Here is a 25,613-nt window from a genome sequence, read left to right as displayed (position 1 = left end):
CTTTCCTCTTTTTCCACTGTAGGACTTTTGGTCTGTCCTTTATTACCCCCATCCTATCCTTACCACATGTTCTTCAGCCGCTACCCAGGGTCTTTCTCCAGCAATTTTGAGCTGCAGCACAAATAGAAAAGCTCATGGAAGAAGTGCTTTGGTCTCAAGAGCAGCTTCTTTAAGTGAAAACACAGCTGTGAGGTTTGCAGCCTGCGCTTCTGTAAGGGCTCGTCCAGCCAGCACAGCCAGCACTGCTGCAGTCCTTCCAGCACGCAGGAATTGGGAAATCCATTGTGAACAAGATTGAGTTTGATGGCCTGTGTGGAGGCAGATGGATGTATTTTTAAGGGACAAGGTGCCAGAAAACTCTGTGATTACGTTACTGGAGCATGGCTCGTTTTTTGTGGTTTTAAAAGTGAGTGTCAGGACTTCAGGACTATTTTTTTTTTTGGGTCAAACCCGAAGTTTGGGCGGGGCATGAAAACCTGCTTGATGAGTAAGTTTATTCTTAAAAAGCTTTCTAGAGCTTGCTGGAGAGGGGAACCTTTATTCCAAGAGGGAGCAGCTACCAGTCTTTTTGGACTTCCATGCAAATAGGGTTAAAGTTGAATGAGTGCCAAGGGTAAAAAAGAACCCTGGCCTTTCAGGAGACTGTTTTTAGTGTAATCTTTAGATCAAGTTCCCTGGTTTTTGTCTTGGAGGCTCATGTTCTGCCTTGCTTCCTTGCCCTGGGTGAACTCCTTCTGCTTGAATACCCCATCACATCAGTGGAATTACCTTGAACAGTTCTAACCAAGGCTGGCCAGAGCGTGCCCTTACATTGCCCTACAATTGGGACAGCTGAAGTCTTTGACCTGGTTATTTGGCTGAACTGATAATACCTCCCTGATACAGTGCATGTGTAGAGAAAACTTTTCATCTCATGACGAAGGTTTGCTGCTCAGAGCCAAGGCTGGGAACGGGAGGATCCAAGCCAAACCATTTACTCAAGGGGCATGCAGAATTTGCCCAGTCAGGTCAGGATAGGTACTGGCAGCGTTTCAGCAGCCAGGAGAGTGCTCCTCATGCTCTCTTCTTGTTGGAGCTACCAGGCTTTATCTCATGACTGAACCCCTAACTACTGCAGACCTAAAACATTCTTTAAAATGAGGATGGCTGCTGGCTGCACTGAAGCACAGACAACCTGGAGGTCTGTGACCATGTGAAGCACTGCTCCCCCTTTCTGAAAATCCTCTTTCTAGCCTTGGTGGAGGAAGTCCTAAGATGTGAGCAGCTTCCCCAATACCCTCACCAAGGTCTGTCTTCCTGAACAGGGCATGGGGTCCCCACAGGGGTCAGTGCACTGAGGGGCAGCTCCCTGAGCCTTTCTGCTTTTGCTGGTGTCTTGTGTCTGTCCATGTCTGTGCGCTGTTCACCTCTGCTGAGGGGGTGTGGGAACCCTTGGGTGCAGACGAAACATGTCAGTGTCTGATTGATAAACAAGTAGCATCCCACTGTCAGCCAACTGTATCCTCTGCTTGATTTAAGGACATAGGAATAGAGAACAGGAATATGTTAACTAATCCAAAGAGTGGAGCCATTGCACAAACAAGCATTATGTGCACACAGCCCACGTGCTTGGGTGGGAGATGACTTTCCTTGAGGTGGCTTTCCTCGGGGATATGGCATTACCTTCACCTCAAGTCTGCAGTATGTGCCACTAAACTTCACCGAGGGTGTGCTGTGGGTACATTCTCTTGCTCCACTGACCAGTCACAGGACAGCATGCTCACACCTGCTTGGTACCTTAAGTGAGATATTCCCGTCCACGGAGTCAATGGCATCCTGCCCATCAAAGAGCCTGCCCCAGCCCCTTTGAATTTCAGTGCCCTGCTCCTCTTCTGTTCGGGTGTATTGAAGTTGTGTCTGGTGACAAGCGAGCCTATCCATCACTGTATCCAAAGAGATCCCAATTACTCCTTTTGACAGCTCTTATTCACGCACCTCCCTGTGCCTCTGACGTCTCAATTATTGATGGGGCTCTCCTGGTAGGCAGTACTCTGTTCTCAGCATGGCTACGTTCCAGCTCCCCTTCCTGTAGAGTTCACGCACACCATGCCGAACGCTTCTTTATGTGCAAAGCCATTGAAGTGGAAAGGGATCTTTATTAGCTTGTGAGCTCCAGGGCTGCACAACCGAAGGGGGCAGTGCAAGCCAAAGCACACCACAGCTTGGTGCTGTGAAATTTCCTCTTCCCCTCCTCTCCCAGTGAAGCCCAGCAGTGTCTTGTAAAATGAAATTATCTCATATGTTTAACAGCAAAGATCCCTTGATCTGATGAACCATCGTCGTGATGGGGTCACCCTGCACTTGCATTTCTCTAAGAAACTTAATCCTCCATTGCCCCTGCAGGCATAAAATGCAGTATTTTGAGGAGCAGTGCCCTTTTCTTTGCCATGGAGTTTGTTTGCTGGCTTTACAGCAAGCTCCTTCAGACAAGGAACACTGACACACACAAAAAGGAGCTTCAAAGCAGCAATGTAATGTTGGAGCAATGTTGTCAAATTGGTTAAGAATTAAAGCTGGGCCAGAGGGATGATTGCAAAAGGCTACTTGTTTTGTTGGGCTTCATGTATCCAGGAGGCTCTGGATGTCTCCTGACATTAGTGCGGCAGAATTCAGATAGAGGAATGATGAAGTGGTCGATCAGCTCCTGACATCTGCCCCAGCCTTGCCCTGCAACCTTCTGTAATTCAGAAATAACCAGAGGTCTTGTGTGTAGTGAATGAAGGCAAAAGGGAAGGGCAGCTGCAGGGAGAAGCAGCAGCATAGGGATGCAGAGAGCTGGGAAAAGACGCTTGAGTTCTGTTCTTAGAGGTCTGTGGCAGCAGACACTTCATAGATTAGCTTTAGCATGAGAGAAAAAAATCTGTGCTGACCTTCCAAAGCACTGAGGTGCTGGGAGGCATAAGTGCCTTTGCAGTGAGTACAGCTGTGCAGAAGTGAGCACGTGTCAGCAGGTGATCTGTGGAGCTCTCCTGTGGCTCCAATGGCAGGGAAGACCCAACTGCAAGATGTTGAGTAGGTGTGGATAATCTCTTTAAGCTTAGTAGGAAGCTTACAGTCTCTGCAACCCATTGTGCCTCCTGCAGCGTTCAGGTAGTCCTTCTTTACCTGCCTTACCTGCTCTTTTTCCAACCTGTGATGAGTTTTGCCTGGGGCTCTGCTCCCTGCAGAGGCCAAATGCCACCAAATGAGCAAAGGCAGCTGGAGTGTTGCTGGTGGCCACAGTCAGAGCTTGGCTTGTTCATTTGGAGTCTATGAGGACTCATGACCTGGATGACAATCACAGGTTCACTCTTCCCCCTCCTGGCTGACCATGACAGGGCATCAGCAGGGCAGATCTGCACAAGAGCATGGTTTGTGCATCAGTGACAGCACAACTACCTTGAGCTATGGTTGAGGGACAGACCTTTAGTTACACATCTCTGTGTGACGGCCTGACCCTCCATTTCTCTGAATGGGGTCACTGTGGGTGATGGCAGCATCCTCTTGCCTGACAGTATTGCCCCAGATGGTCAAGCCTTGTATAGTCTCCATTACCCATGCCTTGCTGGCACTGATGGGTAGCAGAGATGGCTGAGCCTGCCAAGCAGGGTGTGTTTTATTTGTCTGAAATACCATGAGCAGACAAAGAGGGGTTAAAATAACAGAAAGTTGAAAACCCGTTATCTTTGGGAACTGTGATCTTTCCTTTTTTGGTAGGCAGGTTCCATGGGACCCCATCCCCCCAGATAGTGGAAAGGTCACCTTCCCATACCTGATTACCCCACAGCTTTCCCTGGCAGACTGTTCAGACAAGACTGTTTTCCTTCCCAGCCCTTTTCCTTCCTTCCTGCACCCTGGACTGTCTCCTTGCAGAGACTTGGCTTCAGCCCCGAGCTGCACTGGGGATCCAGAGCCCAGGTGATGCTCAGAGATGTAACCAGAGATGCTCAGTTACTGCAACCCCAAAGCCCACTTAGGTGAGAGCTGCAAACAAGAGACAGGCACTCCTGAGTTTGTCCTGATCAAAATTATTGTTGTAAGTGGCCCAAGTCACACTTTTCCCAAATTTTGCACTTTCTTTCGTGTTTTGTCTCCACTGATTCTGTAGTGCGCTGCCCATTCCACAAAGGAAAGTATCCGGGGGAGCTGTGTCTGAGATAACTGCTGTCTCTTTTGCCTCAGAGGTGCTTCCTGATATTGTAGTAGAAAAACTTTGGAAAACCTGTCCTAGAAAAAATGGCTTTGAGAAGTTCTTCCTTCAGTTCCCCAAACTAGGGCAGCTCACTTGGGAGGACTCTGGTTATGGACTACCTATGGCCAGCAAGGTGATCACCTCTCTCCCTTGGGGAGGTTGCTTCATTTCTTGCTGCCATTTGCCGTTGTAGCATCTGGAGAGGCTGGATCCACAGCCAGGCTTCATGGATCTTGGCCAAAAGAAGCATCCCCAGCCAGCCCTACTAGTCCTGCCTTACACACCAGTCTCCAAAATGGGGCTGAGTGATCTGCTAAGCTGTTGTAAGATCAGGGCTTGCAGGAAGGGGAATTGTGGAGAGCATAAGAGGCCACTGTCTGGACAGTGGTACCTGTAACACAGGCACGTGTGTGACATGGTGTTGCATGATCATGTGTTTCAGAATGGCTTACAGTGTTAGGGGTGTAGAAGTCAAGGGAGATCAACTGAATTTGATCTCAGCCTGGTATTTGGTTCTTAGCTCAGTGTTCCAGATGGTGAATTTTTCAATGGTTTTGTGGCATGCAGTTTTATTTGGGTCAGTGAGAGCACAGTGTATGACTTTGCTACCCTTTAGGGAAGGGAAATCAGTGCATCATCTAGTGATTCAGCACACAGGGTTTCTTAACAGCCTATGGGAGAAAAACGTTTTAATTCTGTGTTCATTCCTGAATAAGCTGTTAATTCTGTATTCATTCCTGAATAAGCCATTAATTTGAGTTAGCAATTTTCTTGGAGCCCAGAGGAGAGGAGTCTGTGATCAAATGGAGTGGCTCGATACTGCTCTCTCCTCCTTTCCCTGTTTAAAAAGGTCAGACTCATCTTAACAAATCTCCTTTGACTTTTAGCCCTTGTAATGGTCTTCCCAGACCATTTCAGGAGTCCTGCATGATCCAGCAGTGGCAACAGCCCTGCTGATAATAATCTCTGTGACCCCAAAAAAGTGCAATAAGACTGGCAGCTACCTCCTTCAAAGGATGCTGCCTCTCTTACTCAGCCTGCTGGATCCTGGTTAGGGTCTGCAGCCGTTTTACTGAGCCCAGGGGCTGCACCTCATGGCTGTGAGAGCTTGTGGGACACTGGTCTGGGGGCCAGCAGCTTTCCCCTGGGGAATGAGGGGCTGCTTGGCTGTGCAGGGCTATTGCAGGACTCAGTTCCATGCTGGTTTCTAGGCAGTTCAGTGTATAAAATCACTGGAGACATTTTCAGCAAAAAAGTCTCCCCACAGAACCATTCCGCTGCTTGTTGAAAGAGGATTAATTTTTCCCCCTTAAATAAAATAAGCCATGTTTGAAATCCGAAAAGCCTTGCTGAATGCCTTCTTGGAGCTGCAAAGAGAGCAGCTTCCAGGTCCCATCATAGCCTGCTGCCGGAGGCAGATCCAAACTGCAAACCCTTCTAACAGCTCTTTAATAACTCTGCACAGAAGGAAAAATCTGTCACCTTTCCCTCTGTGGTTTCTCCTCTGTTCTAATGCACTGGAGGAACGAGATGGAGCCGGGAAAGTTTTCAGAGAAAGACTCGTGGGAACTACAGCTGCCGATGGAGAAACTCATTTCTTTAGTGTCTGAGGGGAACCGCAATCGCTTTGGTGAAGGGTGGTGTGTGTGGGTGGGTTTGGAGGGGTGAGCTGTTATGACCCATGCATTTCAGAAGAACCACGAACACTTTATAGTAACAAAGGGTGGAAAAAGCAAGAGGTTTCTACAACGCATGTGACTTTTCCCTGAGGTTTGGAACCCCACAGTATGTTCCAGGCCATGGTGTTTGCGTGTCAGGCTTGGTGAATTAAGCTTTCCCCCACAAACTTCTCTAGAAATTGCTGTGATGACTGAGAGCCTAAAATGTTGCTTTTTTTTTTCTCTCTCTCTCTTTTCGTTGTCCCACACCCCTTCTCCTCTCTGCAGATGAAGCTTTCGTTTACCTTGGATCAGGAGAGTGGGATGCCTCAAAGCTGTTATGTTTATCAGTACCGGGACAGCAACAGGTAAGGCCTGTGGAACATTACATACAGCAAATACGGGAAGGTGCAGTGAAAGGAGGCTGCCCTGCCTTCTGGCAAAGGGATTGCAACTGCTTGTACCACTTAAAAGTAAATTAAAGCAGGCCTCAGGCTTGACCCAAAACTGGGAACAGCTCCTGTAAAGGCCAGATCCTTTAAAATGCACGGGGCCCTGCAGCCCCCTTTTTTCTGCAGCTTTTAAAAGTTGCTTTTATTTGTCTAAAAGGCCTGCTCTTGAGTACCTGGGGCTCTGACAGAGCTCACCCAGGCTGTGCTGTGATGTGTTTGCAGCTCACACCCTACACTGTTTTGTGCTGGGGTCACTCTGGGAGCATGGGCTGGGGGAAAGTACCCAAAGACTGCTGAAAAGGGTAGCCCTCACCTGTGCCCAGCTAGACCCACACAGTGCCCCAGTCTCTCTGCTAAAGCTCATGCCTGAGTTCACTGAGTGGCCTTTGTGGTACTGTAGCCCCAGTGCAGCCACGTGCTCTGTTTTTGTAAGGTACTATATGATATTCAAGCTTTGGATGTGTTTGGAGCACAGAGTCCTCTATTTCTAGGTATTCTGCCTATTTTTACTAGCTGCTGTAGTGAATTGGCACCCAAGATGTTTTTATATCAAATCACATTCTCATTATCAAATTGACAGCAGCAGCAGAATACCAGCATGTCATAAATCCATGGCCTGTTACTCCACCCATGTAGTTCTTCTTCTTGCCAGTTATTGAAGTTAACCTAAAAAAGGAGGGTATATGAAATTGTCAATGAACAGAACAGTCTGTAATTAGATCTGCTCTGAAACACCGACAGGAACAGCTCCAGTGAGGAAGAGGGACATCTGCAAATGCACAGACCCCTTTCTTAGCCAAGAGAAATCTTAATATTTAAACAAGAAGGGGTATCATTTGGGGCAGACTCCTTCCTGCGAGTGGATGGGTGATTAGCACATGATCCCACCCCAACTATCCTGGCTCCAGAGGCTGGTATGAGCAGAGTTGGTACCTCCAGCACCACCAAGCTTGCAGGGAAACGTGCAGTTCAGTGCCAAAGCATAAAATCAACAAGGGAGGAGCGTTTATTTTTGAGGTTTTTGAGGGCAGTGGCACACAATGGACAGCGAGGAAAAGAAACCCCACAGGCCTTTTGGGGTTTGTTAAGGATGTTTATAAACCAGTGTTTCTAATTGTATGGCGTATATCTCAAAAATCAGCAGCTGTGGGTTTTTTGCCTCAGACCCTCCTCTCTCCAGGCTCCAGTGGGTGTTTTGTGCCATTGTTTGAGGAAACTCTGGGGACAGGAGTGGAGCTATTTTGTTTAAGCGCTAAGGCCAATAGCAATTCCACTTGGAAACCTTGCTTTTAGCTGTGAGGGGTCCAGCATGTGACAAAGTAGCTGTGGCATGTTGGCAGCTGTTGATTTAGAGATGTATGGCTGTGTCCTGCATTTCTGGCAAGTGTGAGAGCTGAGCCACCCTGGGCCATGCCAGCCGGGATCATGACTTGGAAAAATACAGCGTGGGCAGGATGAGTGGAATTGCAAATAAACCCAGACTTTGTTCATGTCTGATAGATCCAAACTGCAACTACATCTCCCTGCAGGCCCCCAGTCCAATGCGCTGTATTTTATAGCGTGCTTGACCAACCTGGGGGGAACAGGATCCCATTTCCCGGGGAGAGCCTGGCTATGTTTGCACACATGCTTATCCCCCTAAACCCTGTGCATGCAGCCCAGCACTTCCGAAAATCCTTGGCTGGTGAACTGAAGCGTGAAGGTCTGTGCTATGGCTGACGTATTCTTGCAGGTAAAATGTCCTTGAGCCAAATGTGCGCTTGGATCTGGTTGTACCCTGGGTGATTTTGGAGGAGTTCACAGGTGCTGCAGCTTTATTGGCAACAGAGCTTTGCATCTGAGTAGTTTTGGGAAGCACCGGATGTGGTTCCTGCTCAACCAAGAAGAGATGGTTCTTCTCAAGCACTGGGCCTGTCACAGGGTTAATTTGATATCCATAGAGTAACATAGCACATGTCACTATAGTTTTTCCTTATAGTAATTTTCCAGGGTAAATTGTAGGGCTTGTGTTCTCTCAAGCTTTGACGGTACCCACTGAGACTCACGGGGGTAACAGCAATTCTGCCTCCTTCTTAAGATGTAGCCAGAAGTTAAAGCAATGTAAGATTGGTGTCTACACTGTGTTTTGGAGCCGTTTACAGCCCAGAGAAGGAATACTGGTGACACACTGCAAGCTCATGCATGGGAAAGACTGGGAATGTGCACCCTGGATCTCAGCACCCTCGGCAGAGCATCAGTCTGGGACCTGATCCGGGAAAAGACTTAGGGCAGGAGTGCAGGTCTGCAAGGATCTTGAGCAGGAGTTTTAACAGGAGGAAGCTGAGGTGATTCTGGTTGACAGAAACCCGTTCTGACCTGGGGAGTGTACCCGGTGCCCCAGAGATCTGTGTGAGCCAGGCTGTGCTTGTCAAGGCTTACTGTCACCCTGGTCACTGAAGGAATGTCCCTTCCCCTCCAAGTGGCAAATGCTGTTCCAAGCTACAGCCAGATGGGGCCAGCGGAGAACAGTGGATGTTGGTCTCCCACTTGCAGAACAAAGGACTGCAGCATTGCTGGAAGTGTAATTACCAGAGCAATTAAAATTTCTATTGCTTAGGCTAGAAGTGCAAGTACCATGCAGGCTCTTACAAGGGCAATCAAATGGAATTTGTTCCCTTTAAAATGATAAAACCCTTCCAAGGAAATTTTGCCTGCCCCTGGCAGTTTCCTGTTGCCTGCCTGCCTGCCTGCCTGCCTGCAGGAACATTTATGGGCACAGTGCTCACCGGGTGCCTGCTCCACTATTACACCCTGGGGGCCGAGCACTTTGGGTAGACTGGACTCTGTGGAACTATAGAAGCCTTGGATTGGGAGCAAAAGATGTGCTGAGCAGCCAGCTGCTCACCCTTCCAACCCTGCTATAATATGTGGGTATCCAATGGCATTTGATAGTCCCAGTAGTGATCCAAGTGCTCTACTTGGAGCTGTATGGAGGAGCAAGACTGCGGTTCACCAGGGTTAGACCAGGGAACATCATTTCTCCTCTCAGACCTAGACACTTCCATCCCCTTGGCTGCCAGTCTTTCCCAGCCTTTCAATCCTTCCTGGCCCCAGAGGAAATGGCTTGACCTAACACAGAAGCAAGCAATCTGCTTTCTCATTTTCAAGCCATGTAGCTTAAATTCTCCCTAATGGGAATCAGTCAGTGTAACACAGACAGAGCCCTGGGCCGCTGCTCTGGGCTCTGCGGGACATTGCCCTGCAACGGGAGCACTGTGCCGTGACATAGAGACAGCTGGTGGCATTTGGAACAGGAGGGTACTGTCAGCCTTCACATGGCCCCAGAGCAGTGACATCCAGGAGAGGACAGCCCTGCTAGCCATCCCCTGGTGTGACTGCAGCACATGTCGGGTGTTGACAGTGGGAATGGCTTTCTGTCACTGCCTCTTGACACAGGCTGGGTTTCTCTGATCCTACACAGGATCCAATTGCAAAACCTAGCCAGGCAGTAAAAGACCATCAAGTCCATTCACATCCACCACCACGGCTCATGAATCCTGTCTTACAACATACAGTCACCAGTCCCTGCTCTAGGAATGATTCTGGCTGTGCTGAGGAAGAGCCAGCTGCCCACTCTGGAGCCTGCTCCTGTGGGCTCCCAGGCAGCGGGAAGGAGGAGATCCATAAAGGTTACAGATGATCATGAAAGACTTTTTCCAGGCTGTGTGCAGGAAGAGCCAAAGCCAATTTGAGATCCCCCTGGAAGAAATTAATTGCAAGAAGTTCAGTGTCTTTTGGCTGTATCCAAGAAATAGAAAATTCAGTCTGTTTTCTGCATTCACCATCACTGTCCAGACTCTTCTCTGAAGACCTCCTATGCTCTGCTCACCTATTCACAGCAGATCTGACCCTTCAAATGCCTTTGTCTTTCCTCCCAAGACTCTGATTACTGTCACCTTTCTCAGATGATGCAGTGCTCAGGGTCCCTGCCATCCCAGACCTGCTGAGAAGCTGTAAATCCCTGTCAGGTGTGACACTTCCTTGTCCCCAGCTGGTGCTCCTCTAATATGGCTTTCCTGCTCCCTCAGCCTCTAGGTTTTGGTCTATTTTTGAGGTCCCTTCCCCACATCCCAGATTCCGCCTTTGCCGATAGACCAGCTTGCAGCTCACAAATGAATTTCATTTTAATTCCGTGCTGCAGCTGCGGTTTGTGTCAGGATTATGAATTTGCAGTGGGGGCTTTCATGTTCTCTTCAGAGTAATTTCTAAACCCAGAGGAGCAGCATCTCGCATGGAAGCACTTAGAGACCTCTTACAAAAGCAGCGTTGGAGTATTGATCATTTTGTCTCTCTGGGGACCCGGAGTGCTGCAGATCGAGCTGCTGTGCAGTGTAGCCACTTGCGGGCAGCAGCACACAACTCTTCAGAATGAGGAGTGAAAAATAGCTCCAGTTGAAAGGAAAAGTGGTGCCCCCTTTTATATAGAGATCAATGATGCCTGGTACATTGGATTATCAGTTAAAACACCAGGACTTCAAATGCCAGGGTGCATGCACTCCTGATGCTGACAGGCTCGTGATACATAATGCTGTTTGGGTTACCAATGGAGCTCGTCAGTGCAGTCTTTTCATAAGGTGAATGTAATATCTGCAGTGATGTACCCAATGTTACATCAGGAGAGCCAACCTATAATTATGCTGGAATTGTTTGAACTGGTTATTTGTCACTAACACATTAGCTCACTCCATTTATTGCTCCCATTCAGGACTGCAGCAGGTTTGGTGTAAACAGAGCTTGGGTGGAGGTTTGGGAAGGTTTATTTTTCTGAAAAGAGCAAAGCAGAATTTATTCTTTTTTGCTAGGAGAGCTGTTGACTGGCAGTGCTAGGAACAAAATATGTAAAGCAGCTGACACAGCATAACTGATTTGTTTTCAGAGGTACTTCCCAGGTGCACAGCTCATGTGTTGGACTTTAGCATGGACCTGGTTGCTCTGCAATGAGCTGGCAGGTTTACCGTAAGATGTTTTGTTCCTTTTGAGAAATTGAGGCTTGCAGAGTGGGTTGTTTGCACAAGGAGCTGCTGCACAGCTCACACAGTCCCTGGATGCCTGACCTGCCTTATTACATGGTTGTTTCATGGCACGCATCCCAGTGGAGCAGCACTGCTTGTGTTGGTGTAAAGGAGCTCCCCTGCTGGCATCTGATTTTCTGGTTAGTGATCAGCAAATATGTGCTCTGCCCCACTCTGACCTGCAAGGCCAGGGAAGTCTCTGAAAGTGGCATCTTCTCATGTTTGTCTTGTCTGGAAGGCTGGAATTTCATGGGAGGAATCCATGTACATGACCCTTGACATCATAGGGTTGGATAGATGCTATCTAGTAGCCTTGAAATGCCTTGTTTATATTTCACATCAAAATAAAATCAGTGTAATTTCCAGGAAAAAAAGAGAAGACTGAGCGCATTGGAATTTTTCTTTTGATACCATGTCTTGGTTTTTGTTTGATTTATTGGCACTAAACTTTACCCACGTACACCCTTCACGTGCCAAAGCCTAAGCATTGGAGTTGGCCAATGGTGGTGAATTATTCTGTCACTGTACATGGAGATAAACCATTCCTCTTGGTTTTGGTATTGGTTCAGTGAAGGGTAAATTGTCCAGGAGAATAAGTCTGGAGGTTGACCTTTAAAACTTCAAAAGATACGTAATCCCTCCTGCCTAAGGCATGAGCTCAGTTTTCTGTCTGCCACCTCCACAGGCTGCTGGGACATATGCTGCAAAATAGCCTTTGTCACTTGAGACTTGCAGGAGCAGAGAGCTGTTCTTTCCTTGCAGAAGGGCCCCTATGGCCATTTGTAGCTGGGGAAGAAGGGCTCTTGGAAAAGGCTCTGTCCAGGGACTACTTAACTGCTTTTGCTGACACAGACCTGCCTCCTCCTGCCACCCTGCTTTTTAATAACAGGTTTCCAGTCCATCAGAGCTGTAGAAATAGTAACTGCCTAATCCTTGGAGTGTCAGTGTGACATGGGGGATGCAAATAGAAAAGGTAATCAAGGAAACCCACCTTTCCCTTGAGCAATCAGATGGGATTTGAAGATAACCTTATCCTTTCCAAATGAATGTTTGAAGCCTTCTTTGGTGTCCTGCACAATATCCCACAGTGACCAGTAGCCCTCTCTAAATCCTCATCAGGGTTCCAAAACAGTCAGTGTGTGCTCCCACCCTTAAGGGGCAGGAAGGACTGGGATCTTAAATCCCAGTGAGTGCAGGACCTCCCTTCTCTCCCTAGATTGAATCAGAGGAGTTTGTCATCTTATTTGTTTCAGTGTTCGCTTGGGGAGGAGCTGTAAAACCTCCTTGTTATCAGTGTTAGGTGTCTGGGTATTTGGTGGCAGTCAGGTAGGCGAGAAAATATCCTGCAATTGTAACTGAGTCAGAGATGCTGTCTCCATGTGTCATCCTCTGAGATCTGTTTACATATCCATTTGTTTAACAATAGGTTTGAAAGCCCTCAGCAGCATTTCAGCACCATTTTCCCTGGCCTATGTGTCTGACTAATGCCCAAGGCAGTGAGCTATATCTGGACTAGAATTGCTAACCTGTGGATGTGGGTTTCTTAGCAGCCCTGAATTAGATGAGTCTGTGATTAGCCCTTATGAACATGGAAGAGGACAGATCTGACGTGGGAAAGAATGAATAATCTGAATAATCGTCATTCCACAAGAAGCACCTCTCAATTTCACCTTGAACCCAAGTTGCTGGATTGATTTTGTGTCAAGGAAGGCCCTCTCCTGGGCTGACATCTGGCTAGAAAAATCACCAGATCCCCTAGCTATCCCTTTCCCAGCAGGATTTCTAGACGTAATCTTTTCATAATAGGGAGGAGTCCTACTTTTGGCTTGGTCTCTGTGTCCTTGAATATATAGGCATCGTGCAGAGTGACTTCTCTGCCAGTAGTGGGTTTTGCTGATCACCCTGTGATGTTACAAGCAGGGAGCACTGGGACAGCAGGTAAGTGCATGTGCTGCCTTCTTTTGCTTTGTCAGGAGGTGCTTTAGGTACAAACTAGGGGTGGAGAGTTGCATATAATCTCAGACAGTGGGGTAACACCAAGGTGATGAAGGGAATCATGAGTAGTGGCGGCAATGATGGATTCTCTGCTTGGGGATAGACCTGCCATTCCTGCTCTCCAGCCTTGGGGATAGACCTGCCATTCCTGCTCCCCATCCTGCTGTTCGATCTGCACTTTCTGCCTGGAGGGAGTGGGGGTTTCAGTTTGCCATGGGCAGGACCTCTACAGTCTGTTCAGCACTAAGTACCTTTGTTCCCCAGGGAATCCACAGTGCAAACTGGAGTAACCGAGTGGATTGTCAGCCAGCTGGGATTGCTCTCTCATAAAGAGCTACTGGCTGAAAGCTGAAGTGTTCAGATTAGAAATAAAGCAGGCATTTGAAAGGCAAGAGAGATTAACTGGCAAATTGTGCCAAGAGAAACCAGGGAATTCTTCTTCAAGGACAAATGTAGTTCTGGAAGGTGTTTTAGACCCTACACATCAGTTTATTTGACAGACCAGTAGCAACCTGAAGGCCTCCAGGCACAGGAGATCAGCTGAGGGAATAATCCTCCCAGTCTTAAATTCCTGCCACACTGCTCTGTGTTAATGTAAAGGATCAGCTTTGCACTCATACCACTTCTCTTTTCATGTACTCTGCCAAGCTGGGCATGCCATTTACCTTATCATTTGAAATTATGTCCTCACAAATTAGAGGGTGAGAGTGGAAGTATCTTTCCTTGCCCTATCCTGAGCAACTAGGGTTGCAGTTCTACTTTGCCAGCTACTGCTGTGTTTTGTTCTAGGTCCTTTTGCTTTTTCACTGTTTTTTCCACAGTTCAGTTCAGCTGAATCAGTCTGGCAGTGGACTCTGCTCCCTCCACACCTCCGTGCTTCTTCTCCATCGAAAAAAAGAACTCCAAGTCACAAGCATGTTTTGTGTGCTCAGCTCCTTACCGTGTCAAGGTCACCCTGAGTGGGGTTCTTGTTACAGCTTAGCACTTTCACCTCTTTCAATTTGCCATGCATTAGTCAATCTGGAGCCTAATGGATTTGTAACCTGACTTTCCCTGTATTATCTGAGCCGTTCCCAGCAATGTAAGAGGATTTGGGCACAACTTCCTTTCAAGTTAATGGAAAGATCTTGCTTGGAAAGAACCTGCTTGAGGATCTGAGTGTACTTTGCATTAATGTTTCCATTAATTTTAATGGGAGATGTTTCTAAATTTCTCGGATCAGCTTTGAACATCTTAAATTTTGTGTCCTTCACCTGTCTCATCTGAAATGCAGCACCCTTAAATGAGCAGCGTCATTATTGGCCAAGGTGTTCTGCAAGATTTTTCTGCCTCTGGAAATGTTCTGTTCTCTGGTGATCCCACTGGACGCCTCACCAGCTCACCAGACATGGGGCAGGATGTCCAGGGTCAGCTCCTGACTCAGAGGCTGTCCCTTGCATGCTCTCTGCTCCACCACCATCTGCAGAGCAGAAAAGAGAAAGAATCCTCAATGACTCTTTAATTAGCATTTATAAAGCACTTTGCCATCATCAAACAGAAGGGAGTAGAGAAAAGCAAACTTGCTGTTGCAACTCAACTCTCAGTTACAGCAAAGCTCTGTTGCTTTGGGTATGATTATCTGCACACAGCATTTCGTTGGTAGAGGCAGGTGCAGAGCTCAACCTGGGTTTTAGCCTGGGTCTTGTCTGGCCTTTCTGGCCTTGTCTGGCCTTTCTGCTTCTGCAGGGCCATGCCACTCTGGGCCCTGGCCTTGTGAGCTGAGCAACACAGTATCCCCAGCTTCCCCTCCTTCTCTCTTTGCTCCCTGCCCTCCTGCTGCTCTGACAACTTTGACTTTTGAACACTGTGGTGATTAACTGTTCCTGAGCATCTCTTGATGATCAGATCACTCCTCACTCCTGCCTTGTTCAGCAGAGCTTTTGTCTCCTTCTGGGGTGCCCGTAGATATTTCTTTCCATCTCCACTGAGCTGAGCAGAGACCAACATCCCGACTGCTCATTGCACCATGCCTGTGGTGAAAGCCAACCCTGGCAGAGCTCTTGTATGTGTTGCATCTCTGGCATAATCTCATTTTGCTGAGACAGTCCAGGCCAAACAGCCTGATGTAGTAAAACTCTACTCATGATGCAAACTCTACTCATCTCAGCATAATCAGGTTAGTGAGCAGCTACACGTGCAGTTGTCTGGGCTTTCAAGAAAGACCACATTGGCTTGGCCCCTCTGGAAGTACCTCTGGGTACTGGGTGGTTAAATAGGACTTAAAGTGGTGAGGGGGCAGCTCTGCAGCAGTAAAACAGAGCACCTGTTGGATAAGTCATCATTAATGAGTTCTTCATGCTTTATTTAAGCTCAGTGCTCATTTGCAGTCTTGCTGCCAGACAGGCTCTGTCTGGTGTGGTGCCACTTGCCTGGCACAAGTGTCCAGGTAACAGAGGAGCAGAGAGGGTCCACCAGAGGCAGAGGGGTCTGGTGTGACTTGTTTGCAGCATAAAGCAGGAGAGGCTGGGAGCTGGCTGCCCGTGCTCACACGCTCACTCGGAGCCAGGCCAACTGCGGGTCAGTTCCAGCCCCCAACAATTAGTGAGACAGATTAAATCTAGATTGATCTGTCTACTTTCTCAGAGTGAGCCAATTCCAGCAAGAAATTCTCCTTTCCCTCTGTTTCCATGTTAAAAGGAAGGAGACCTTGTCAGATTTCTGGATAAATGGGAAGCACAGGGCAAGGTAGAAATAGATGTTGTGCTAATGCATAGGAAGAATCATTAGGACAGAGACATCGTTGATGCGGCCGGGCTGCGGCTGATCCACATCGCTGTGTGGAAACTCTACCTCTGGTGCGGCTACTGCAAAAGGCAGGATTCAAAAGGGCTCTGCTATTTATTGCACATTTGCAGTGTTTTGCAGAGAGTCAGAATCTGGTTCAGAACAAGAGTTTTCGGCAACAATAATGGTCTGGACTGGTGCAGTGATGTTTGCTGCAGGGAATTCATAGGAATTGCCTCTAGGTGTGGTTATTTGACAGATGCACTTGGATTGCTCAGGTATTCACAGTCCCTATCACCACTGAGTGAAAACTGAGATTGTGGGAGAACGGAGGAAAAGGGACATGTTACTCCAGTGAATTTACAGGAGCAGGAGTATGGTGTCAAGCTAAGCTGGATTTTATGTGAGTCTCTTTGGGGATGAGTTTTTTTTGGGAAGGCAAATGGGAAGTGAGAAGCAGGGGATCAGTCCTTGATCGAAGCCAGCAGAGGAAGATCAAACATCTGCTTCATGCTGTGTGTCACACCTGCCATTTGGGGCTCCACAGCCAAAATAGGATGACACTTAGAGGGACACTTAACTGAAAGGATGCTGGCCTGCCCTCTCAGCCACATCTCCATGCTGCACTGTGAGCAACAAGGACAGCAAAGATTTTCAAGGAGAGTGGTTAATCCTGAAGGGTGCAGTGCTCTGATCTCAGCTTGGCTCCACAAGCTGTTGTGCCCACGCAGCCAAGACAGGACCTTTGCAACAAGGAGTTCTCTCTCTTATACCTGGAGTGCTCAGTTTTTTAAGGGTGCCATAGAAAGACTGAGAAGTACAACAGAGCACCACAGCCAAACCAGTTTGGCTTTGCATCACTGCAGAGAGCAGCAGACAGGCCTGGAGAAAACAACCTGCAAACTGACGGCTCCAGAAAGCAGAGTGAGACAAAGGATGTTTGTCCTGAAATCTATGGTGGGTGTAGCCATTCCCAAACTCCCAAAATGGCAAAGGGGTGCTCTCTTAGCTGGCAGAGCAGTGTGGCTTTGTGCATGTTTATCGAGGGTTTTTGCCTGCATGGTGCCAGTGCAAGAGCCATTGCTTGTAGTTGACAGCTCAGCTATTGTTGCAAAGTGTGATTTAATAGCAAGACTTGATTACAACATGCAAATGTAGCTGCTGGGGGACTATCTCAGAGGTTTGTGGAGATTAGCTGTTAAATTGGCCAGTGCAAAAACATTATTAAGCAGAGAACATAATTACTCATCTTGTGCTTCTGTAGTGTATAGAAGAGACAGATTTGTTTAAAAGCCAGAAAGCCCTATATAGAGAAAAGACTCGTGTCAATGCCACATCATGTACTGCTGTATGTTGCAGCATATTTTATTAGAGAAGCAATACTTAATAACAACATTTGGGAACTTGTGGAAGGAATCCATTATATTATTCTGCATCATAAAAGAAAACCTAATGCCTAGTCTTTGTGAAGGCTGTGCAGATATTGAAACATCTCCTTTCGGTGGTGGTTGATTGCTTTTATGGAGATAGTATCATATGGATATAAACAAATCTAGCACTTGATATGAAATTTGGAAGCAGGGTTTTAGACTTGTTCATCTGTCTTCTATCTGTGCATGTTCCCTCTGAAATGCATCAAGGTTCCCATTAACACCTTAAACGTGGAAAGTAGAATTAAAGCGAGACTGTCGGCACATACAAAATGAACAACTGGGCATGCATTGCTGTTATGTTTTTCCCCTTCAGTCCTAGAGTGTCTGTGGTTGCTAGAATAAAAAGCTTATGTGTGTGAGGATGCAGGGGGAAGGATTAAAGTGTGGGGAGCTGCAGACCTGGTTTTGGGATCAGGCTGTGGTTCAGAGTTTCCTCCTGCCCCGTGGCTCTCTGTAGCCCAGGCTGGGCTGCAGGGCATAGTGCAGTGGCAGCTAGAGGACTGAAGTCAGATGTAAAAGTGCATTTGGCTAGTCAAAGCCCCAAATAGTTTCAGGAAAATCTTTAACAGAGGAGTCAGGAGGACTAAATTAGAGGAACAGCTTGTTCCTAATGCAGCGTAGTTCCTGCAGTCACAAGTGCTGGCATGGGAGTGGGATGATGCTGTCAGGATGAACCTGCTGTGCTGCTGTGGCTGCTGCTCACCCCTGATTCACGTCACTGGTCACTTCCCCTCCAGCATCTCTGGCCCCCCAGCAGATGCTCTGCTGAGCCTTCACTTGTCTAAGCAGAAGGAATTATCCTCCCTAGCCTTAGTGGGTGAGATAAAGACTTCAAGTGTTGATGGGAAACTCCTTGCCTTCCTTTTGTTGCAGCTCAAGAGCATTTGTATACCAGTAATTGCTCCCCAGGCTGCTTCCTGTGTGACTCAGAGCTGAATGTGGAGCTGCTGTGTGAACCTTGGCATCCTGGCACAATATATCCCAATCAGTCTAAATTTGAACTTATAGTCAGTCCTCCTTCCTCCTTTAGGGCATGGACGCACACTGCCTTGCTTCTTACCTGCTCTGTACTGGAAAATTTGCCACAGCTGGAGCCATCAGCTCTTCCAGGTGTGCAGGCAGGGAAATGTGGCTGGGCTTGTTTTCCACTCAGAACCACAAAGCACCTGAACCGCAAGACAGTTCCTCACCAGGATCTCCTGGGGTGACTGTAGGGTGACTGGGAAGAGGTCTGGCTGCATGCAGCAGCAGCAGCATCTCCCTCCTTTCATTACTCAGTGCCAAAGGGTAATCCTAAAAATACCTGTGAGTGGTTTGTGAGCTGTGAGTGTCAGAGGGGGCAGCTCTGCAAAGGTCTAGTATCAATTGGGGAAGGGAGAGTGACATATCATGTCATCACTGAGCATGAAGCTGGGCACGGGGAGTGGGTGGGAGCAGGGACTGGGTCTGGGTTTCAGCAGAGGAGATCAGCAGAGAATGGATCAGTCCTGTTGGCAGAGAAGCAGGAAGGGACATGGGGCAGCGTGGGCTGAAATGCTGAGCTAGGGCATCTTATCCCTGCACAGGCACATGTCAGTTGCAGCTATTTTTTTATAATATTCATTGATAGTTTGTGATGAAGCCAAGAAGTGGGAGAAACCACATAACAATATTTCATAATAGTGTTGCCCCAGCTGTGAGAGGGCTGTGTGTTCAAGCTGTCTGCATCTCCCTAAGCACCATGTACACACTTTGAAGCTGCATATCCAGTAATCGGTACTGATAAATGCAATAAGTTTCACGTGGTGGTAGAGTTACAACGGGAGTCTCTGATAGTCAGGGAGGAGACAGAAGTGATGTGTTCCTCTGTTAAGCTCCTTTTTTTTCTGTGTGTGCAGTTTGGGAATGCAACAGATCCATCTGTTAAATGGCTGTTAACCTGTTCTCAGAGTCTGGAGTGCAAGAATTTGTTTGTGTGATCCTCTTCTTTGACAGTACTGACACTGCCTATGGGAGATGCCCTTGGCTGCAAACTAAGGTACTCTAGGGAGAGTTGCAGTAGCTCTTGGTTTCTTGAATGACAGAGTTTTACTGTACTGAGCAGAGTAGCACACAATTTGAGACAGGACCTGCTCCTAGCAGGTCCTAAGAATTTGCCACTGCTGCTCTGAAACCCTAGGCTGAAATAAGGCTGTGATAATTAATGGAAGTTAAAGTGCTCCTTCTGCCTGTGAGCTGGTTGGAAATGGAAAAGAAAAACCTGTCACAATTGTGACTGGCTCTAAACTACTGTCAGGCTTTCCTCCTTCCCTTCCCCTGCCCCAAGTGGAAAATTGTATTGGAAAGCAGCAGTTAGAGCACTTAAATCTTTCCACAGTTCATTTCAAACTCCCTTTCTTCTTCCCAGCCATACCCAGGCCAGTTTGGGGCGCGGATGGGAGACTGCGTCTCTGGCTGAAACTTGCAGGATGTTAAATAACAATGGGAGAGTGAGTTTCAAAGAGGGTATAATGTGCCTGGATTGCACGTACCAAAAGCTGTATTTCCCATGCTTTCACATTCAGCCCATCCATGCATCACTCTCAAACTGTTTCCTTTCTGTGTGGAATCTATCTCGGTGTGTTGTGGAGCAAGCTCAGGCTGAAATGGGGTTGGTACCTCTCCTGCTACAGAGGGACACACTTCCACAAGCGTTCACAGAAGCTTCTGGTGTCTGTCATGTCCAGACAGCACATGTGAGCACATGAAATGTGGGCAGTAACAGAAGCTTTTATATCCCCTGTGGTGGGTTAGCAGGTTCTTGTAATCCCTGCCCTTTCCCAGGTACTTGGATTGTCTGTTTTAACTAGTGTGTGCCCCCTTTCTCTTAACACCTCTTGGCACCTTGCTGCTGCAGGCAGTGGTTCTAGGTGAGTTTGTCCCCTCTTGGGTCAGGAAAGGGCATCTGTCCTCCTTCCCTGTCTTCCTCAGCTGTCTGGATTTAACAGGCTGATCAGTTGGAGGAAGCTCCCAAAGCTTTTACTCGATGTTATTGAATAACCCTTGGTAGAGAGCTGAAGGCCCAATATGCAGACCAGACCCACTCCCTAGGGAAGTCTGCTCCCTCCCTGGGGCCCAGGTTAAAGATGTGAAGAGAAAACTTTCCACCCTGGTACAGCCCTCAGATATTATCCATTATGGATTTTTCAGGTAGGCAGGGATGAATTTTCAACAAGAAGTCCAAGGGCATTCAAGAGATATTTCAGGGCTTTGGGGTGACCGATTAAGGAATCAGGAGCACAGGTAGTGTTTCCTCTATCCTTCCAGTTGCAGGAAATGATGAGGGAAGGAACAGGAAGAACCAGCAGATCAATACCTGATTCTGAGCCTGAGGTCACTGAGAGAATTTGCAGTTTTTTTGATTGTAGGTTGGTTTACACAGTACCAGATCTGCAGGCAGGGTACACCTGCCTTAAAGGGGGAAAAGGATCTTTGCACAAGAGTTAGCAGGGTTCACTGAAAGAGCTTTAAAGTGGATTTGAAGGGGGAAAGGGATAAAACTGGGCTTTCTTCTTCTAAATGTACATCTTCCCTGTTCATTCAAGGGTTAAGTAATCTGAGAGATGCAGCACCCAGAGCCAGGTATCTGTCAGGCCTGAACTGGAGGCTCACCAAAGCATGAGGATATATGATTTTATTTCTGTTTTGACATTTGGAGATTACTACTCAATGTCTGTAGGACAAGAAAACTCCAGGGCATCTTAGGATATGCCCCGTGCTCCAAGAGAGGTTGTTGTTTTGGCTTTGCAACATTAATATATAAAGGCAAGAACTGATGGCTGAAGTGCTCCTTTTCAAGGATTAAAAGGCACTGCCAAGGCTTTGCAAGATGACAGTGTTGCAAATCTTATCACAATCCAGTGCTTAGACTGGTTGGTTTCAGCAGCACAAATGTGCTGACAGATCTGTATGTCTGCTTTTTGGTGATGGTATATTTTTTCAGGAGGTTGGTCTGTGCTGCTGAACTCTGGTTGCAGAGCCTGGAAGGTAACATAGCAAGAATTCTTTTTCATCACACCTGGGTCTTTATTTTAACCACACTTGCCTTGATCTAGTGAAAAAGGAGCAATTCAGGGTATCATTGTGGATTTATCTTTGGTTTCTCTGCTCTTAAATGCAGCTGAGGGATCCATTAAAATCAGTGGACGAATTAGCAGGAGCAACCAGATTATTCACTGGAATTGAGATCCAGGGACAGAGACATTCGCTAACTTCACCCAGCAGTGTGTGAGGTTTTGCAGACCTCAGTATCAACAGAGCTTGTTCTCACTTTCATGTGATTTCAGTAGAGGGACTGTGATGTGAAACGAAGTCCTTTTCTACTAATCCAGCTCTGGAGAGTTGTCATATCCATCTCTGGACTTTAAGGATATGATTCTTTCTTGCTTAGATGATGCCACACATCCTTACCTGTTATGGTCTCACTGAAACTGCCTTATCTATCCTCATCTGCCATCTGTAAGTAGCTCCAGCTGGAGACAAACAACCCTCTGTCACCAGGGCTGCACATCCTCCTCTCTGGCAGCAAGGTGCCGTTCAGCACCCACTCCCATCCATGCTGCTTGGCTTTTCCCATTGTGTGCCCAGCTCCAGGAGGATGTTTGGCAGTTTTTCCTCAATCCTGTTGTGTAAATGAGGGTGATTTCAGCTTGCCATGATGTGTGGGCTCACTGCAACATGACTGTAAATCCAGATCTGAATGTTTTCTTGTAATGGACGTGGTGGTGAAATTGCATTGCTGCCTTTAACCTCAGGCTGTCCTTAGACCAAGCCAGACTCTTCACAGCCCCTGCATCAGTAAATCAAATAGCTTTTGAATCAATGCACATAAAAGTCAAGAGAGAGAAGTTACAGATGGAAAAGACCCATTGTACCTTGAGCCTGTCCTGCTGCAGAGGGGGTAAGGCTCTGTCAGGAATTCCCGGCGAAGCTCCAAACCTATCCGCTGAGGCCAGGCAGGGTGAGAGTCCTGCCTGGGAAAGATGGGGCAGGGGGGAGATTGCCTAAATTTCCTACAGCTTTTCCATTCTGCTCATCTCTGCATTTTATTCCCTTGGCTTTATTTTTTGGGCAAGAAAACTGATGCTGATTGTATATTCAACAAACCCAATATGTTCATTCTCCTGATCATTGTTTTTCACTCATGGCTATGTCTGACTTTCCTTTAGCAGCATGTTTTTCTCACCTAATATTTAGTTTAAGATTGTAGGAGCTGGATATAAAACCTTCTGGGACGTTTTAATCTGCCAAGAGGCTGCTTGAAAACAGAAGTTATCCAGAGTATTTCAGTAGGGTATTTAGAAAACATCACCCCCAAATTCTGTGTCACCCATTTCCCTTTCATCTCCCTGCCAACTTCTATTGGTTGTTTTAACCCCGATCTGCTGTCAGTGTCTCCCATACCTTGCTCCCCTCCCCTTAGGGTTTCCATGTCTTTGAAAGTCCTGGTAACCAGAAGGTTCATGTGTTGTGTTTTGCAATTGTTTCAGACCAAGAATAATACAGCCGGAGCCAGCTGGATCCCTCGCTCGGTATTGATACAACTGTTCCCCTTAACCTGCCCACACTCAGTGCTACAACTGCAAATCTGAGGCTGAACCAGGGCAGTGCTGGGAGCCCTGCTCTGTGGCCTTGCCTGGAAAGCAGCACCCCCAGCAGAGCATCCCACAACCAGGGAGCAGCTGCCTTTAGGTGTTGTCTGCTGTTGTTAAGCTGAGTGTGTTTTTCTGATATGGATCTTCTCAGAACCACTGGTCCCAGTGGTCATTCTAATTCCCTTGATCTGTAGCCAACTTCTCCTGAGCATTCCTCCTGTAGCAAGGCCCTTGCTGAAGGCTGGCCAGTCTGGGTGTTTGTTTCTCCTGGAGGTCTCTTCCTATAAAGCCCAAACAACACTTGTGAGTGCGGTTAAGAACTGGAACAGGCACCCAGAGGGGCTGTAAAAAAGTTGACCTTGGAGATTGCTAGAACTCAGCTGGAAAAGGCCAATCTGATCCAAATTTCGGTTATCCTGCATTGCTTGGACCAGAGACTTGCAGCAAAAGAGGATATTACTTAGCAAGTAACTGCCTGACTTGCACTTCATGAACATAAGGAGGTACATGTTGAGTTGTTGTACCACCAGTGCCTTTGGATGCCAGACTATTTAGATTACTTTCCATGGTTTTGGTATTTTAAACTTTTTTTGAATTATCTTTTGTTGTTCATCTCTTCATGAGCTTCTGCAGGCCCCTGCTTGTTTGTCCCTGGGTCACATCATGGTTGGTAGATGGATGCTCTCCCAGTCATTGACCATCTCAGAATATGCTTCTAGTCTGGGATGTTCATCCATTATTCTTTATTTCCCCCTGGTCCATCAGATTGTCTCCTGCTTTGGAAATAATCAACTCTTTAATGCCAGTTAAACTGGACAAAAACATCCAAGGGCTGAAAGGAGAAACACACACAGGGTGTGAATGTCTCCTCAGCAGGAATGTCTGGGAGAGCATTAGCTGATGGGGAATGTGGAAAAGGAAGGCTGGTTCTAGCAGTCTCTGACTCCCTACGGCACTATCAGTTCTCCGGGTGATTAACTGTTTGTTTCTCCCTTAATGAAAACTTATCTCAGATGGAACCACCGTAATAGAAAGCTCATGTTTTGGAGCGATCCCAAGTGTAGGTTAATATTTACAAGCTATCAGGTTCAGGTTTTATCTCTATCCCTGCCAGCACAGAGATAAAATCCTTTTAAAAATCGCTTTTGATCTTTCTGGTTCATGACATGGCTTTAGTAAGACACTTTGCATATGGAACAGGCACATGTCTTAATGGAAATGTAAGTTTTTCTCATCCTTTCAGGGACTAGTAACAGATGAGGAGCCCCCCACATACCAGGGGCCATGGCTTTATAATGGAGCATAAGTGATGGACAGTATCTCTGCAGGATACTTGTGCTGCGAAATGTCAGAATGTTATTTCTGCCTTGATGGCTTAAGATCATGTTTACCTAATGGACTTACATTTGCATTTTGCAGGTGTTGTGTTAATATTAATGTGTTGTCTGAATTGTTAATATTTCTTCACTTCAATGTTACATTAATGAAGGCTGCAGGGGATGGAGAAAAGACCTGGCTAATTAATTAAATCGGCAAAAAGCATCTTTAACTTTGCATCGTGCTGCCCTTTGCTTCCACCTAATGGGTCTTGGCATTTCTGGTCAGCAGCCACGTAGCACACGCTGCTGTATGGAGCACTCAGCGACGAGCTTCTAATTTTTCTGACCCATAAATCACTTGTATAAACTTTTAATGGTGAGGAAAAGTGCCTTTCATTCCAGCTTCCTCCTTTCAGTGGGAAATGCAGCCTGATAACAGGCAGTGCTAGCCTGATGTGTGGGGCCGGAGACTTTCCCGTCAGCAGAGGGGCTGTCTGCATTCATTCAGGAATTCTTTCCATTCCTCTCTTAGCCAGACTCTGGATGACATTAATATTATGTGTCTTGTCATAAGCTGTGCTTTCAGAGCCAGTGGTATATCAGACTGCACATCTCAGGAATGTGGACTGCCAGTCTGGCTGGTTGTGAGGTGTCTTCCCCATCCCAAGGTCCTCTGCCCTGGGCTCAAAAATGTGATAGTCCTGAGAAAATTGTGGAGAACGCTGGAGCTGGGACTCAGGGAGCCTGCTGAAGTTGTGCCTCCATGTCCTGTGTGGCCCGGCACATGGGTGCAGGTCTAAACTTTCATCCCTGGCCCACAGCAGCTGAAGGTGCTGTTTTGGCACAAAGGGGCACTTTCAGTGTCATGCCTGGAGTCTGAAGGTTGTTGCCAATTTGCATGAAAAGGAGCAGACTGCAGATATATTAACATTTAATGAAGAGGCGTAGCCCGCAGAGCCTGTGTCCTCTGCAACACTCACTCTTCAGTCCAGTGGTGTTTCCATTGCCATTTTGATCAAGATGGGATGGAGGGTGGTAGGGCAGGCAGGTGTTGACTTCCGTACAAACCACAGATGAGGGTGAGGAGCTCCAGGCCAGGCAGGGTGCATTTTTCACCCAC

At 47.3% G+C, this 25,613-nt stretch overlaps 1 protein-coding gene across 4 annotated transcripts in view; it reads left to right on the top strand.

Annotated features, from left to right (window-relative positions):
• The window catches only part of DIS3L2 (DIS3 like 3'-5' exoribonuclease 2), a 182,295-nt gene that overhangs the window by 138,947 nt on the left and 17,735 nt on the right, over nt 1–25,613 (top strand). For all 4 annotated transcript variants that reach the window (XM_064666095.1, XM_064666094.1, XM_064666097.1 and 1 more), the window contains one exon: nt 6,157–6,236. In XM_064666095.1, coding sequence (XP_064522165.1) covers nt 6,157–6,236 — 80 coding nt within the window. The remainder of the gene's footprint in view (nt 1–6,156; nt 6,237–25,613) is intronic.

The sequence above is a fragment of the Pseudopipra pipra genome, chromosome 10, assembly GCF_036250125.1.
Source record: "Pseudopipra pipra isolate bDixPip1 chromosome 10, bDixPip1.hap1, whole genome shotgun sequence".
Classification (NCBI taxonomy): domain Eukaryota; kingdom Metazoa; phylum Chordata; class Aves; order Passeriformes; family Pipridae; genus Pseudopipra; species Pseudopipra pipra.
This window is presented reverse-complemented; position numbering and strand designations above follow the sequence as displayed.